The sequence below is a fragment of the Miscanthus floridulus genome, chromosome 2, assembly GCF_019320115.1.
Source record: "Miscanthus floridulus cultivar M001 chromosome 2, ASM1932011v1, whole genome shotgun sequence".
NCBI lineage: Eukaryota > Viridiplantae > Streptophyta > Magnoliopsida > Poales > Poaceae > Miscanthus > Miscanthus floridulus.
The window spans coordinates 515,330-531,070 of record NC_089581.1 but is presented as its reverse complement, the minus strand read 5'-3'; the positions used below and the strand labels follow the sequence as shown (position 1 = coordinate 531,070).

The window sequence follows — 15,741 nt, the reverse complement described above, 5'->3', positions numbered from 1 at the left end:
CGGACCCACATGTCCCGGGCGGGCCCTAGCTGTCGTGCAAATATCTCTCCTCTGCTCCGCCGCCGGGATTTTAGGGTTCTAGGCCGACTCCACTCCAATCCAATCCAATCCTGGGGCGGGCGACCGCCTCCTTGCCTCGATTATTCCCCATCTTCTCCCTCCCTATAAGTTAGCCTTTCCTCCCTTTGCTAAAAATAACGAGGCAGAGGCATCTTCGATTCGACGTGCGCTTCCTCTTCATCGCTCGCTCCCAGTCGCAGGTACCTACGACCTGGCCCCTCTCTCTCTCTTACCTATGTATGTACGGATTTCTTGCCGGCTAGATCTCTCTTTGCTCGATCTGCTTTTCGTTCACATCTATGCTGCGGCTCTAGTCAGATTTGGTCGGGATTTGCTAAGTTTGACCAGCGTATGCACAGGCCCCGATCTGGATTATGGAGCTTGACTATCTCTCCTTTTTTTATGTTGTAGTATCTAACAATCTCCATGTGTTCCATCGTGAAGTTACACGCTGACATGGATTTTGTATCTAACAATCGTTAAGTTACACGCACACATGATTTGAAGTTTAACCTTGCTGTGTTGTAGTTAGGTGCGCTTCCTGAGCACACCATGTACTGATTTCTGCAAACTAGTAAAGGATTATAAACTGTAAGCCGCTTCTTCTGCTTTTATTAAGAGGAAGTTGTTCTTCTGCTAATAAAATACGCTTTGTTTCTCGGAAAAATTAAAACGGGGAAAACCTTTTTCTTCTAAAATAAATATCACAGTGAAGGCTTTTGTTGGTCGATTTTTTTTTATCTTCTGCCTTAGTATAATCAGTAAGGATGACTTAAAAAGTTTACTGTACAGGGTACCTGTAACCTTCACAGAATCTTCAGTGATCTCTCCTGGTAGCGCTAGCTTCCTACTTATATGTGTACATATTTGTTTATCTGTTCTAGTGATGGCTGATGTTGACGAGTACCGTTGCTTCATCGGGAATCTGTCCTGGTCGACAACTGATGAAAGCCTCAAGGACGCATTCAGCAAATTCGGAAACCTCACTGAGGCAAAGGTTACGTGAATAACCTCTCGGCTTTAGTTTTGCCTGAGTAATCCTTTTTACGAGCATGATAATTCCGAAGGTTGTGTTGGTAACTGTTGCTTAGGATAGTTTTCTCTCTCTCTTTTAACTAGTCAATAATTTTCTTTTGCACTGCAGTAAACATTGGTATACTATTAGTTTGTCTTTAAAGAATCTTAAATCTAACTGATTTGCTCAAACGCATCTTTTTCTTGCTCTATATCCAAAAAAATTCGCCATATAGTTATGTACGCTGTTTTGTTCCTACGAATGCTCTAGGAAATATTTTTGCCTCTGAATGGTCAAATAATTTTTAACTCACGTAAAGTGTACATCCATTGTGTGTACAATGTTGCTTTGTGCTTTATTTGTTATCTAGCATGGTCTCTTATTTATGGTTTATTTAATTTTGTTTTGCTGGTAATATGCAGGTGGTTCTTGACAAATTTTCTGGCCGTTCTCGTGGTTTCGGCTTTGTCACTTTTGATGAGAAGCAAGCCATGGAGGATGCTATTGAGGGAATGAATGGACTGGACTTGGACGGGAGGAACATCACTGTTGATAAAGCTCAGCCACAAGGACCTGGTAGAGACCGTAATGGTGACCGTGATTATGACCGTGAGCGTGGATCTCGTTATGATCGTGGTCGTGACTATGGTGGTGGGCGTGCACCGCGAGGTGGTGGTGGTGGTGGTGGTGGGGACTGCTTCAAGTGTGGGAAACCTGGTCATTTTGCTAGAGAGTGCCCATCTGGGGATGGTGGGAGAGGGGACAGATATGGTGGCAGAGATGACAAGTATGGTGGTGGTGGTGGCGGGCGTTATGGATCTGACCGTGGTGGTGACCGATACTCTGGCCGTAGCCGAGATGGTGGCAGCTATGGGGGCGACCGCTACAGCCGTGACCGATCAGGTCCTTACTGATGGCCTAGTTCTTGAGAAGTATGTGCCATCCAGGTATGGAAGTCTATCTACTATTATAAGGCTTGTTATTGTGTCTGGAACTTTGTTATCCTGTAGTCGGAGTCGCCATGTACCGTGAGAAATCAGTTGCTTTGTTATAGACCATATTACTGACCGGTTTATTATCGTTTCCTGCTTGCCAGGCATATGACTTGGTCATAGTGCTTGGCGCTTGGACCCTGCATTTTTGCTTGATATGCTATTTGGCTATTAAAAGATGGATTTTGTCGCTGTGTTGATGATCCTGGTCCTAATTAAGCTTATGTGGATATGCCTGTGATATGGGGGATTGGATGGCAAGTTAGTGTCCGCATTTGTGTTCTTTTCGGGGAAGCAAGGGGTTGACTATAATCTGCTTGAATACACCTACAACTACAAGAAAAATCTATGTTCTTGTCACCTCTTCTGAAAGCAAGTGACGAATCATCCATTAGGGAAAATTAACTGGTAATGTTTTCAATCTTATACATCTAAAGTATTGTCTTACAACGTCATTCTCAAATGACTTTTGTTTTGGCAGGCTTCTTTTTGGTTATTTGTTCTTGTTCTGGATTGGTTGCTACCATCGTTCTGGATTGGTTACTTATGTCCTAAGATCATTTCAGTCGTCTCATTTTAGTCAGGCCAGTTGATATCCATGAGTGCAAAGAGATTATTCTTTGGTTCCATTCTATGTGCCTTTAGCATTGGAGGACCACTGTTACACTCACCATCGGGTGTCTTGACAAACTGGTTATGGTTGCTTCGCCATGCTGGGGTGTTCCTTGAGATGCCCCCTGTTCCTGTTCCTTGTGGGACCAGAGATTATGCTTAATCAGCCTGAGTGGATGTGATTCTATCTGGTTGCTGTTCCTTTGACACTGCACCACTGGCCTATTGCAGCTTATACGCTGCTTCCAGAGTAGTTACTGGTTCCCTTTTTGAGAGGAGTTACGGGGATGTTATGATTCATCTGCAGCACACTAATTGTCCTTGGCATCTACATGTGTCTTGTCTTTGATTTAGAATAGCCTTTTCTTAGTTCACCTATTCTCAGGATGCAAATGTTAGGGTCGTTTGATGTTCGTACTAGCCAATTGAGTTTTTGTACCCGAGTATGTTACATTAGCTGCTCAATATTCTTTTCCCCGGTTTTAAACATGTTGATTTGTACTGAAAGTGCTTCTTTATCACTATCATGAGTACAGCTGATCAAACTTGTTTCTCTAAACCATTTGCCGTATGTTTTTATGTGTTGCAATTAGAGCCATTTCCTTTCAGACTATTTTGAGTCTATTGGCGCCTGAGCCGGCAAAACATTCAGTCATCAACAACAGTAGCATCATTTTACCATGATCCAGTGGATCTAGCTTGCTTGTTTCTCAGTGTTGTCTGCTGTTTCGTGTATATGCAAAACATTCGTAGTGATTTATTTGAGACACTTTTTGGTTTCAAAGTCGTATTGGTGCCGGATCGGGCAAAACATTCAGTCGTTTGCAGCAGCAGGCGTAGACAGACAGACAGACAATGCTATCTGCATCGTTTGTATCGTTGATGCTGTGGTAGCAACGTGCTCTCTCTCTCTCTCTCTCTCTCTCTCTCTCTCTCTCTCTCTCTCTCTCTCTCTCTCTCTCTCTCTCTTAGTGATTTATTTGAGACACTTTTTGGTTTCAAAGTCGTATTGGTGCCGGATCGGGCAAAACAGCAGCAGGCGTAGACAGACAGACAATGCTATCTGCATCGTTTGTATCGTTGATGCTGTGGTAGCAACGAGAGAGAGAGAGAGAGAGAGAGAGAGAGAGAGAGAGGGAGCTCTCTCCGTATTGGTGCCGGATCGGGCAAAACATTCAGTCGTTTGCAGCAGCAGGCGTAGACAGACAGACAGACAACTCTCCGTATTGGTGCCGGATCGGGCAAAACATTCAGTCGTTTGCAGCAGCAGGCGTAGACAGACAGACAGACAATGCTATCTGCATCGTTTGTATCGTTGATGCTGTGGTAGCAACGTGCATCTTTCTCTCTCTCTCTATCTGCATCGTTTGTATCGTTGATGCTGTGGTAGCAACGTGCATATATATATATATATATATATAATCCTGTTCGTTCGTCTTGCACTGTACATTCGTTTCTCGGATCTTAGAGTGCGGTTGCGACGATGGGGTACTTGTTCTTGGGCATCCGCACCAGTGTTGGCTGCACCGTGTCGTCGTCCTCCAGCGGTTTCCAGCTGCAGCCAAATCGAAACCAAGCGAGCTCAGCTGCTGCTGATGGATGTATGGGAGCTCGCCAGCCATGGCTGCTACTTCTGCTGCTTACAGCTTACCTGTATCGGCAGACGAGGTGGTGGACGAAGACGCAGATCTCCAGCTTTGCCAGGCTCATCCCGGGGCACATCCGCGGCCCGCTCCCGAACCCCAGGAAGCTGTAAGGCTTGAGCGTCTCCTGCGTGAAAGAACATGGCAACACACTCTGTCAGTCAGCTCGCTTCCGGCGACAGGCGTAGCCGTCGAGCCAGAGCTCGCCGGAAACTTACGTCGAATCTGTTGGGGTTGAAGCGCTCGGGGTCGGCGAAGACGGACGGGTCGTGGTGGATGGACACCACGTCCAGGTTCACCGACGTCCCCTTCTTTATCCCGTAACCTGCGTGTCATAGATTCTACTGCATCAGTCCATGCTGCTCTATCCAGTGTCGTAGCCAGGTTGCGATGACGATGTCACTGCCACTCACCGTCGATGCTGAAGTCCTGCGCCGCTTTCCTCGAGAACCATGGCAGGATGGTTGCTCTCCGCAGGGTCTCGTTCATCACCTGCAGCAGTTCAGTTTCCTAGTGATGAGACCTATGTCTATCTATGAGAGACCGAGGCGAAGAGGAAGACGCATCAGAACGGCATGGCGCTGCTAGGTTTGAGATGATCTTTGTCTCACCTTGTTTGTGTAAGGCATGTTATTGACATCAGACCACCTGAGACGCGACGAGCCGTTAAGCCTCTCCTCGATCTCCAAGTGCTCCTCCTGCAACCAAACAACTGAACTCAGTGACAAGAAGCCTGACAAGCAGGAACGCTGGCAACGCAGGCTCTGCGGAGGCTCACCCGTAGCTTTTCCAGGACGTCGGGGTTCTCCCCGAGGAACTTGACGAGCCAGGTGAGGCCCGCCGTGGTGGTGTCGTGGCCGGCGACCAGCAGGGTGAGGATGTTGTCCTTGAGCTGCGCGTCCGTCAGCTTGTCCGCCTCGTCGCCGGCGTGCTTCCGCAGCAGCATCTGCAGGAAGTCGCTCGGGGCCTCGCCGCCGTCCCTCCGCCGCCTCGCGATCACCGAGTCCAGCATAGCGTACATCCGGTTCCTGGCCTTGAGGCCCCGGTGGAACGCCGTGCCGGGAAGCTTGAGCGGCAGCGACGCGAACGACGACGAGATCACCTTGAAGTTTGCCCGGAACTTCTCCTGCTCCTCGCCCTCCGGCTCCAAGCTCACCAGCATGTTGGCGATCACCTTCAGCGTGAACTGCACGGCGAGGTCGATCCATCGGACAAACAAACAAATCCCAGTCAAAATCTCAAGAGAATGACTCAGCTAAATCCCGTGCGCGTCGACGAGGACGGCGACGGTAGCTGCCGGCGTCGGCTTACCGACGAGGCCTCCTCCAGCACGAGCACCCTGCTGCGTCCGTGCCACGTGTCCAGCGTCTGCACGGCGAGGTCGTTGATGAACCCCAGATACTTCTTGAGCGCGTCGACGGAGAGCGGCTCGCCGATGAGCCGGCGCAGCTTCTTGTGCTCCTCGCCGTTGGTGGTGAGCAGGCTGGTGGGGCCCAGCACCTGCTTGCCCGTGTAGAAGAGGTTGAGGCTCACGACGCCGTCCTTGCCCGACAGCAGGATCTTGGCGGCGTCCCTCCCCGTCATGAACACTGTGATCCGCCCCAACACGTACGTCTTGAACACCTTGCCGAACCGCCGCTGCCGGTCGCGCATGAAGCTCAGGATCCCCGCGGGGCTCGAGAAGTCGGAGATGAAGGAGAACGTCTCGCCGATCACCGGCCACCCCATCGTGCCCGGGATGTCCCTCATCTCCTTGGACGAGCTCCGCGACCGAAGCCAGAGGAGGCCCGCGAGTGCCAGGGCGACGGCGACAAGCACGGGAGCTCCAAACACAGCCATCGTCGCGTCGTCTTCGTAGAGCTGCACTACTGCATACCATCGATCGGTGTCAGCTGTCAGGTGCTCATATATATATATATGCGCTTCGCGATGATGCATCGAAATCTCTGATTCCTCGGGAACATCTTTATCTTTGTTATCATCTTCTCTTGACATCGTTGCATGCGAGGGGAACCATTTGGAGGTTCTTTGGTATCCCTTCTGTCCTGTTTTGTCATCGTTAGAAACTTGTTCCAATCTGCTTGTTTTTTGCCTATGTACTTGTCGTGGACACAGGTATTCCGATGCCTAGATCGTACTTTGGATCAAAGACTGCGTCATTGCTGCCGATGGCTCTAAAAGTTTGTAGTTGTTTTGCAAGTTGATGAGAGGTACAGAGCACTGCCATTTGCAGTGACGCAACGCAATACGCAAGCTTTGTTTTGTGCGACAGATCCACTGTACAGCAGAGACGCTGAGACCGGCCTTGACAAGGACCTGGTGTTAATTGTTGTCTCTTCTTGAATAAAAAAATTATGAGTTCAAGAGAAAGGAGCTTTGGGCAGTAAGCTGCTATCCTGGGAATAAACATGTATTATTGTCTGCCTTGTTCACCCGAATATAAGGACCCGTTTGGTAGGGCTTCGGCTTCTCTAAAAACAGCTCTGGCTCTAGATCTTGTGCTGGAGCAGATTCTCTAGTAGAGCTTAAGCTGTTTTGAGAAACTGTTTGGTTGAACAGCTCCTCAGGGACAATGTCTAAAATGCCCCTGGTTGAACAGCTCCTCGTTTCTGTTATATGCTTGCAGATGTATTTATATTTCAGTGTTTTCAAAATTAAAAAAATACAAATTATTGACAAGCAATAAATAATTAGTGGCTTGTTTATATTGCAAAGTCATGGCCTAACTATTACAGGCATGTTAACAAAAGTACACATATGTACACCACAATTCTTGGTACAACCAAACACATGCTCATGTAGATATAGGTAGGTAGATTGCCCTTGCAAGGTCATCTCGAAATTTATCCATGCTCTGGTCACTAGATTCTGAAGTTGATGTATCACCAATATTCCTAGTAGGAACATGCTTGCTATAGCGTGAAGGTACAGTGGGCACGTAATCAGGATTACGGTCACATTTACTAAAATGTTTGTCTTGCGCATTGTTCTCACGAATGAAGTTATATAGACACATGGTTGCAGCAACAATCATCTTTTGCTTCTCTATTGGGTAACTCGGCATTTTGAGAAGGATTCTCCACTTCATTTTCCACACACCAAATGAGCGCTCCACCACATTTCGAATACTTGAATGCAAATTGTTAAACAATTCTTGCTCACCACTTGGAGCAGGACCCCTCCTCCATTCTGGCACATGATACCTTTGACCCTTATATGGTGCTAAGTATCCAGGTCTATTTGGGTATCCGGCATCAACATGATAATATTTCTCTGAGTACAAATATGGAAATTTGAAGATATTACGAGGTGCATGTAACATAATTTGAAAACAATATGAAAAAAATAAGATCCATCCATGCATACCTTTGGGAGGGTGTGGAAATTTGTCATGATCATTCTTAAGTGCATGAAATAGCACATTGTGTCATGCATCGACCCTGGCTGCCCAATAGATGCATATGTGAACCGCATGTCAAAATCAACAATAGTAAGAACATTTTGTGTCGGTTTGCCACTTCGACCAATGTATCTAATAAGGTCATTCGGAGGAGGTGTTGCTGAGATGTGAGTACCATCTAGTGCTCCAATGCAATCTTTAAAATGTGGCATCATCCTTCGATCATTACTGATCCTAGAGTGAGTGGTTGAGAAATTAGGATCGATCGGCCTGATGTAGTGCTCACACATGGACACCAAACAAACCAACACATCCTCAAATTTTCGACTAATTGTCTCTCCAGAATGCTTGAATATACCATGTAGAGCACTATTGGACATACCATGCCCACAAACTACAAGAAACATAGCAAGTGATTCTATGGAATTCATGTGAAGAGATGATTGGAGACCATATGTACTCACTAACAAGTCATGCAGCTGATAAAACAATGTTGCACTCATTCTGAACATTTTTTCGCTGGCACCTGGAGTGTTCAGCATCTCCATAGTCCATGCAAATCCAGACTATGCGGGAGTTCTAGCTTCATTTTTGTCAACATAAGTCATGCAGTACATGGAGGCAACAAGGGCGCTAGCAAATAGATTATTTTGATTGGAACGCAACAATACCATAGCTTTTGAAATCCACTCATAATCATCAGAACCACTGTCATCCATGTCAGAACCAGAAGAACCAGATCTGTACACACAAATAAAAAGGACACTAATGAATATAAGCCGAAACATGCACAAATAAAAAATGGTCTTATTACTCAAATCATTACAATTGTACGAAACAAATAAACATCACAATTTAGTCTAAAATCTAAATAGAAGGATACATGGTCATGCAACATAAATGGAACGCTATGCTCTACTTGGGTACATCATTTCTAGTCATCCACTCATGTTTCCTCAACCAATCAAACCTATCCTCGTGAGTCCGCAAAGTCATGAACATCTCTCTCTGCCTTCTTGGTAAAAAGTACGGTAGCAATGAAATGCTCATCTATTCTTGGAGCAGCACCACAGTCCTCAACTAAGGCCATGACATCCTGTATGAAATATCTAGGTTGTCCCTCCCTCCTTGCAATAGACTCACAAGAAACAGTTGTCCTCTCATTCATCTCAACAATTTTACCCAACCAATGACCTGTACTTGTCTTAGGTTTCTTTCCTTTGTTGGTAATTATCCCTCCACTTCTCTTTCCTGGTGCACTAGTTAGCGTCACCGCCTCTGGTTCACTGTCATCATTGATGTTGTCTTCACCTTCTTCATCAACATTGATGGGCGAATTGTCACATGACGGGCTCGCTTGGGAAGGTGGTACACCACTAGAGGCACACCATGCATCATCACCAGTGTTACGAAGATCTTCAAACATAATTTCCAACTTGTCTTCATTCTGTAGGCCTCTGTGCCTGAACCGCATGCATCCCTTGATTTCCTGAATTCCAAAAAGAAAATAATTATTGGGTGAATTCCAAAAACAAAAAATTGCAACCCTGGTGATGATGCTTACTTTTGATGTCTGCTTCCACCAACTCTCTGGCATGTCAATATTCTTTCTCCCTACATCCCATCCAATGCCTGTCTGCTTGTTGGTAAGCTTCTTCCAAATAGCATATTCACCTTTCAATTTATCTCATTTATTCTTGAATTGCCTTCTACTGTACTCAAGCCCAGTCCATTCTTTGAACCTTTGAATTACATTCTTATAGCCGGTCTTACTCAAATGAGTGTTCGCACGGTTCCCTTTCTGAACTTCATCGGCAAAAATGTCACACAATATACTAGTATTCTCATCATCCCAAACGGCCTCGTTGTTGTGTGCAAATTCATGTTCATAAGATGGTGGCAAGCTACGTATTACAACTATGCAAATATTTTCATCAAGCAAATCTCAAAGTTCCAGAATATGACTTGTCGGGTACCGTAGAACGGGGGTACCCCGAGCATACATCAAAAGGGTCACTTAAGTCCCATCAAAAAACAAAGCTACAAGGTAAGACATGGGCTCCTCACCGGTCACGTCCGAGCCCACCGAGCTCTCCGTCTCGCCTCGAGCCTCGCACAGGAGTCTCGGCGTCCTGGCGCAATCTTCGCCTCGTGCGAGGCCTCTCACGAAAGGCCTCGGCAAGGAGTGCAATCTCCGCCTCGCGCGAGGCCTCTCACGGAAGGCCTCGGCAAGGAGTCCGGTCTCTGTCTCGCGCGAGGCCTCATTCTCTGTATCACTCGAGGCCGGCTTGTCCATAGCCCGTCGCTCCCCGCCTCGACCGATCTTCTCGACAGCACGTCATGTCCCATTAATACGTCAACCACTCCCGCAATCTCAGCCGGACGATGGCTCGACACCACAGAATGGCCGATGGGACATGAGGTCGCATCAGCACCATACCAGCTAAGACAGGGCACGACGGGGATTATCGGTCACTGTATCCTGACGCTGTGTCCACGATCAGCGCCCGCACTACACTGTGCCCCACGATCCCCGCCTCGAAAACAACACGACACGGACGGCCTGGCCCGGGTCATCACCGTCTCCAAGCCAGCACACCGGATCAACCGCTCTCTCCGGGCCTCAGCACTATGCACCAGGGTCTCGGCTATCTCGGGATTCGTGTCTGCCGAGAACCCCCACTACGGCGCAGCCTCGGCACCGACCGAGCCTCGGCCTCGCGCACAGTCGGTCCACAGCAACTCGCACGTTGACCGCCGCACCCACTCCGAGGCAGCCCGGGAGCTCCCATGACGCACAGGATCGGATGTGACCCGCATGCCGCCCCAGTGCTCCAAGGACGGACCACTCCGACGACTACGCCGCCACAGGAATAGGCCACAGGGCTCGGACACGCTGCCCCTGTTTGCACGATGCCGTATAGTTAGCTCATGTACTACCCTTGTCCTCCCTTCAAACTATAAAAGGGAGGGACTTGGGCTATTTCCGGGGGGGAGGAAGAAGAACACCCTGTAACACAGACACTTCCCAGCCGCCTGAGAGCAACGTCTCAAGCAGCCCACACCTCACCTCGCCGAGACCTGGGACGAACTCCCTCTCTCACCTAGCTTGTAACCCCCTACAACAAGCATTTCGGTGCAAGGAATACAAGATCGATCTCCCAGACTGGACGTAGGGCTCGAATTGCCCGAACCAGTATAATCCTTGTGTCTCTTTGCATCACCATCTGGAATCGGGAACACGCAGGATAAATTTACTAGTTGGTTGAGGACCCCCCCCCAGTCCGAAACACCGATAGTTGGCGCGCCAGGTAGGGGCCTCTGCGTGTCAGTTTCGTCATCCCAGCAAGTTACGGATGGCAGACCCTGTACGACCGTTGCGTCTCGGCACGGTGGTTTGGTTTGGGAGCCTAGAGTTCATGTCTCTAGGGCATGAGTACGACATGGTACTCCTCACTCCTCGAGCCCCACCAACCGACGATGAAGTCACGCACCGGCAGCCCAGGCGCAGGTGGTGCCCGGGCGGCCACTCTCACCGCGCTCGCCAGGCACGATGCGAGCAAAATCACCCCGACGCTACGCAAATCCAGGGCTCCCCGCCGCTCCCCGCCGATATCCTATGACCAGCTATTGGCGCAAGGTCCTTGGTTGGGGACCTGTCTAGCTTGAGCTTGGACAAGGGAAAAACACCGGTGGCACGCGGCAACGCCCAGTCATCAAGCTCCGCTCCACCACTCCCTGAGAAACCAACTCTGGCGGAGCAGAGCCCGGCGGTGGCACCATCCCCATACCCCTTTGGGTTGAGAAATGCCGCCGCCTCTTATGCCTACGCTCTCGACCTGGACACCCACGCCGGCTCCTCGGAGGAGGACGAGGCATGGCCTAGAGTGGATTTCTCTGGACTCCACGACCCTAGAGCTATGCGCTGTTTCTTGGCCGCAAGCGACTACTGCTTCGGCTACTCTGACTCCGACGACGAGGGCACCTACGACCCCACTCACGAGTGTTTTCACGTTGTGCTCGGGATGCCGAGGGCGGGCGAGGAGGACAAGGGGGCAGGTAGCCATTCCTCGCTTCGCCCGGGTACAGGCGCCGCCACACCTCCCCGCATTGTCCTACCGGTAGCACGGAACGAGAACCCCGCTCTTGCGCGACCTCAATGTCCAGACCTGGAACAGCTCCGTGAGCTCCAGGCCAAGGTCGAACAAGACCAACTTCTTCTACAGCAGCTTCGAGACTCTCTCAAACAGGAGCAGCGAGGTCGCGGTGAAGGCAGGGGGGGCCGACGGAGGGCCCGCGATGTACATCACCGCATCCATGACGACGAGGGGAGTGAGCAACCCCTAATCTTCAATCGTGCTAGCCAAAACGTCGCGGCTGCGGCAATGCTGGTCCGCGTGATGCTCGAGCCTTCCACCACGGAGGGGCGACGGGTCCGTGGCGAGCTCTGAGACCTCTTAGAGACCGCCGCGGTTCAGTAGGCCGAGAGTTCCGCCTCCCAACGGCACGGGGGCACCTTGAACCTACCCACGGCACCGCCTCGGCAGGATAGGGAAGCCTCGGCTCGTCCCGAGCCCGCTCGAGCACCGATAGCCCACAGGGTCCCCGTGCTTCTTGACTGCCTCGGCAATCGACGCGAGGTGCAGGGGGACCATGAGGTGGTCAGCAGGCGACGACGCCACGACAATGAGGGGCCTACTTGGGGTTACCACCCACACCAAGGCGGCCGCTATGACAGCGAGGTGGACCGCAGTCCTTCTCCTGAACCGCCAGGCCCTCAGGTCTTCAGCAGGGCCATCCACGCTGCTCTTTTCCCGGCCCGGTTTTGGCAACCAGCCAATCTCGTGAAGTATAGCGGCGAGACCAACCCGGAACTCTGGCTTGCCAATTACCGCCTGGCCTGCCAGCTAGGTGGCGTGGATGATGACCTGCTCATCATCCGCAACCTCCCCTTGCTCTTGTCAGACTCGGCGCGGGCCTAGCTCGAGCACCTTCCTCCCTCACAAATCCACGACTGGCGCGACTTGGTTAGGATCTTCGTCGGGAACTTCCAAGGCACATACGTGCACCCTAGGAACTCCTGGGATCTTAAGAGCTATCGCCAGAAACCGGACGAGTCTCTCTGAGACTTCATCCGGCGCTTCTCCAAACAGTGCACCGAGTTGCCCAGCGTCGGCGACTCAGAGATCGTCCAGGCTTTCCTCTCCGGCACCACCTGCTGAGACTTGGTTCGAGAGTTAGGTCGGAACGTGCCGCGCTCAGCTGCCGCGCTCCTCAACATCGCCACCAACTTCGCCTCGGGTGAGGAGGCTGTTGGAGCCATCTTCCCCGACAGCGACACCAAGGGTAAGCGGAGGGACATGGCCCCTAAGGCCTCAGCCTCCCACCTCCCCAAGAGAAAGAAAAAGGAGCGCCTAGGGAAGCAGGAGGTCCTAGAGGTCGATCTGGTCGCGGCCGCAGAGTGCAAGAATCCCCGAGGCCTCAAAGGCCCTAGGCCTTTCGACGACATGCTTAAGAAACCCTGCCCTTACCACCAAGGCCCGGTCAAGCACGCCCTCAAGGATTGCTCCATGCTGCGACGTTACTACGCCAGGCTCGGGCTCCCCGACGATGACGCCAAGCAGAAGGGCGCTGGCGACCGGGACGATGACAAGGACGACGGGTTCCCCGAGGTACACAACGCCTTCATGATCTTTGGCGGACCCTCGGCGTGCCTTACGGCGCGGCAACGGAAGAGGGAACGCCGAGAGGTCTTCTCGGTCAAGGTGGCCACCCCCTGGTACCTCGACTGGTCTCGGGAGGCGATCACCTTTGATCGTGATGACCACCCCGACCATGTTCCGAATCCCGGGCAGTACCCACTGGTTGTCGACCCGATCATCGGCAACACCCGACTCTCCAAGGTGTTGATGGACGGAGGCAGCGGCCTCAATATCCTATACATCAACACCCTGGAGCTCTTGGAGATCGACCGGTCAAGGCTCCGAGGCGACGTCGCACCCTTCCACGGCATTATGCCAGGGAAGCGTACGTGACCCCTCGGGCGCATCGACCTTCCCGTCTGCTTCAGCACCCCCTCCAACTACCGCAAGGAAGTCCTTACCTTCGAGGTGGTCGGGTTCAGGGGAACCTACCACACCATCCTTGGGCGGCCGTGCTATGCCAAGTTCATGGCAGTCCCCAACTATAGCTACCTCAAGCTCAAGATGCCAGGCCCCAGCGGTATCATCACGATTGAGTCCACGTACGAACATGCATATGACTGCGACGTCGAGTGCATCGAGTACGCCGAGGCTCTTGCGGAGGCCGAGACCCTCATCGCCCACCTCGACTAACTCAGTGGCGAGGCGCCTGACTCCAAGCGTTGCCCAGGGGCGTTTGAGCCTGCGGAGGCCATCAAGCTCGTCCCGGTCGACCCCGCCTGCCCCGACGACCGGGTGCTGAGGATCAGCGCCACCCTTGACATCAAATAGGAAGCCGTGCTCGTCGACTTCCTCCATGCGAATGCTGACATATTCGCATGGAGTCCCTCGGACATGCCGGGCGTACCGAGGGAGGTCGCCGAGCACACCTTGGACATCCAGGCCAGCTCTAGACCGGTGAGGCAACACCTGCACCGCTTCGACGAGGAAAAGCGTAGGGCCATCGGTGAGGAGGTGCAGAAACTCTTGGCGGCCGGGTTCATCAAGGAAGTGTCCCACCCAGAGTGGTTGGCTAACCCCGTGTTAGTCAAGAAGAAAAATGGGAAATTGAGGATGTGTGTAGACTACACCAGTTTGAACAAAGCCTGTCCAAAAGTCCCCTTCCCATTACCCTGAATCGATCAGATCGTTGACTCCACTGCGAGGTGCGAGACCCTGTCTTTCCTTGATGCGTATTCTGGTTACCATCAAATCAAGATGAAAGAATCCAACCAGCTTGCGACTTCTTTCATCACCCCATTCGGCATGTACTGCTACATGACTATGCCTTTCGGCCTCAGAAACGTAGGGGCCATGTACCAGCGGTGCATGACCCAGGTCTTTGGCGACCACATTGGGCAGACCGTCGAGGCCTATGTGGACAACATCGTGGTCAAGACCAGAAAGGCCGAGGATCTCATCGATGACTTGAGGGTAGCCTTGAAATGCCTTAGAGAGAAGGGCATCAAGCTCAATCCCGAGAAGTGTGTGTTCGGGGTCCCCCGAGGCATGCTCTTGGGATTCATAGTCTCGGAACGCGGCATCAAAGCCAACCCAGAGAAGGTCTCGGCCATAACCAGCATGGGACCAATCAGAGACCTCAAGGGAGTACAGAGGGTCATGGGATGCCTTGCGGCCCTGAGCCGCTTCATCTCACGCCTCGGTGAAAAAGGTCTACCTCTGTACCGACTCTTGAGAAAATCCAAACATTTTTCTTGGACCCCCGAGGCCGAAGAAGCCCTCGATAGAGTCAAAGCGCTGCTCACGAATCCTCCCGTCCTAGTACCCCCGACCAAGGACGAGGCCCTCTTACTCTACGTCGCCGCAACGACCCAAGTGGTCAGCGTTGCCATAGTAGTAGAGAGGCAGGAAGAGGGGCATGCTCTGCCCACCCAATGACCTATTTATTTCATTAGCGAGGTGCTCTCTGAGACCAAAGCACGCTACCCCCACATCCAGAAGCTGGTCTACGTCGTAGTCCTAGCCCGGCATAAACTGCGTCACTACTTCGAGTCTCACCTAGTGACTGTGGTATCATCTTTCCCCCTAGGGGAGATAGTTCATAACCGGGAGGCCTCAGGCAGGATAGCCAAGTGGGCCGTCGAGCTTATGGGGGAAACCTTGACTTTTGCGCCTCGAAAAGCAATCAAGTCTCAGGTCCTGGCCGATTTCGTGGCTGACTGGATGGACACCCAACTACCACCTGCTCAAATTCAGACGGAGTGCTGGACCATGTACTTCGATGGATCCCTGATGAAGACCGGAGCAGGTGCGGGTCTGCTCTTCATCTCGCCCCTCGGAGTACACATGCGCTACATGGTGCGGCTCCACTTTGCCG

General features: G+C 51.4%; 2 protein-coding genes across 3 annotated transcripts; one reads left to right on the top strand and one right to left on the bottom strand.

The window, feature by feature from the left end:
* The first annotated feature begins 17 nt into the window (after positions 1-17).
* Positions 18-3,232, top strand: LOC136514136 (glycine-rich RNA-binding protein RZ1A-like). Of its 2 annotated transcripts, none has more exons than XM_066508140.1 (4): positions 18-260; positions 945-1,057; positions 1,498-2,022; positions 2,549-3,232. In XM_066508140.1, exons 2-3 carry the CDS (start codon positions 947-949, stop codon positions 1,987-1,989), a joined length of 603 nt encoding a protein of 200 aa, XP_066364237.1. In that variant the 5' UTR covers positions 18-260; positions 945-946; the 3' UTR covers positions 1,990-2,022; positions 2,549-3,232. The 2 variants fall into 2 exon arrangements, with proteins under 2 accessions (XP_066364237.1, XP_066364230.1); XM_066508133.1 differs by lacking the exon at positions 2,549-3,232 and adding an exon at positions 2,172-2,265.
* A 684-nt stretch (positions 3,233-3,916) lies between these two features.
* Positions 3,917-6,716, bottom strand: LOC136537564 (abscisic acid 8'-hydroxylase 3-like). Its single transcript, XM_066529495.1, has 7 exons — positions 5,634-6,716; positions 5,101-5,508; positions 4,934-5,020; positions 4,736-4,814; positions 4,541-4,647; positions 4,331-4,449; positions 3,917-4,234 (listed from the first exon to the last, which is right to left on the bottom strand). The coding sequence occupies exons 1-7, from the start codon at positions 6,315-6,317 to the stop codon at positions 4,144-4,146; spliced, it is 1,575 nt and encodes a 524-aa protein (XP_066385592.1). The 5' UTR covers positions 6,318-6,716; the 3' UTR covers positions 3,917-4,143.
* Positions 6,717-15,741: the final 9,025 nt, after the last annotated feature.

What these genes read in the sequence shown, in the direction of transcription:
- LOC136514136 (XM_066508140.1), top strand. Translation starts at nt 947, where the DNA reads ATGGCTGATGTTGACGAGTACCGTTGCTTCATCGGGAATCTGTCCTGG. An exon ending in GAAACCTCACTGAGGCAAAG is followed by an intron (nt 1,058 to 1,497) that starts GTTACGTGAATA and finishes GGTAATATGCAG; the next exon opens with GTGGTTCTTGACAAATTTTC.
- LOC136537564 (XM_066529495.1), bottom strand. Translation starts at nt 6,317, where the DNA reads ATGTCAAGAGAAGATGATAACAAAGATAAAGATGTTCCCGAGGAATCA. An exon ending in ACGTCCTGGAAAAGCTACGG is followed by an intron (nt 5,021 to 5,100) that starts GTGAGCCTCCGC and finishes GTTTGGTTGCAG; the next exon opens with GAGGAGCACTTGGAGATCGA. An exon ending in TCAACCCCAACAGATTCGAC is followed by an intron (nt 4,450 to 4,540) that starts GTAAGTTTCCGG and finishes TCTTTCACGCAG; the next exon opens with GAGACGCTCAAGCCTTACAG.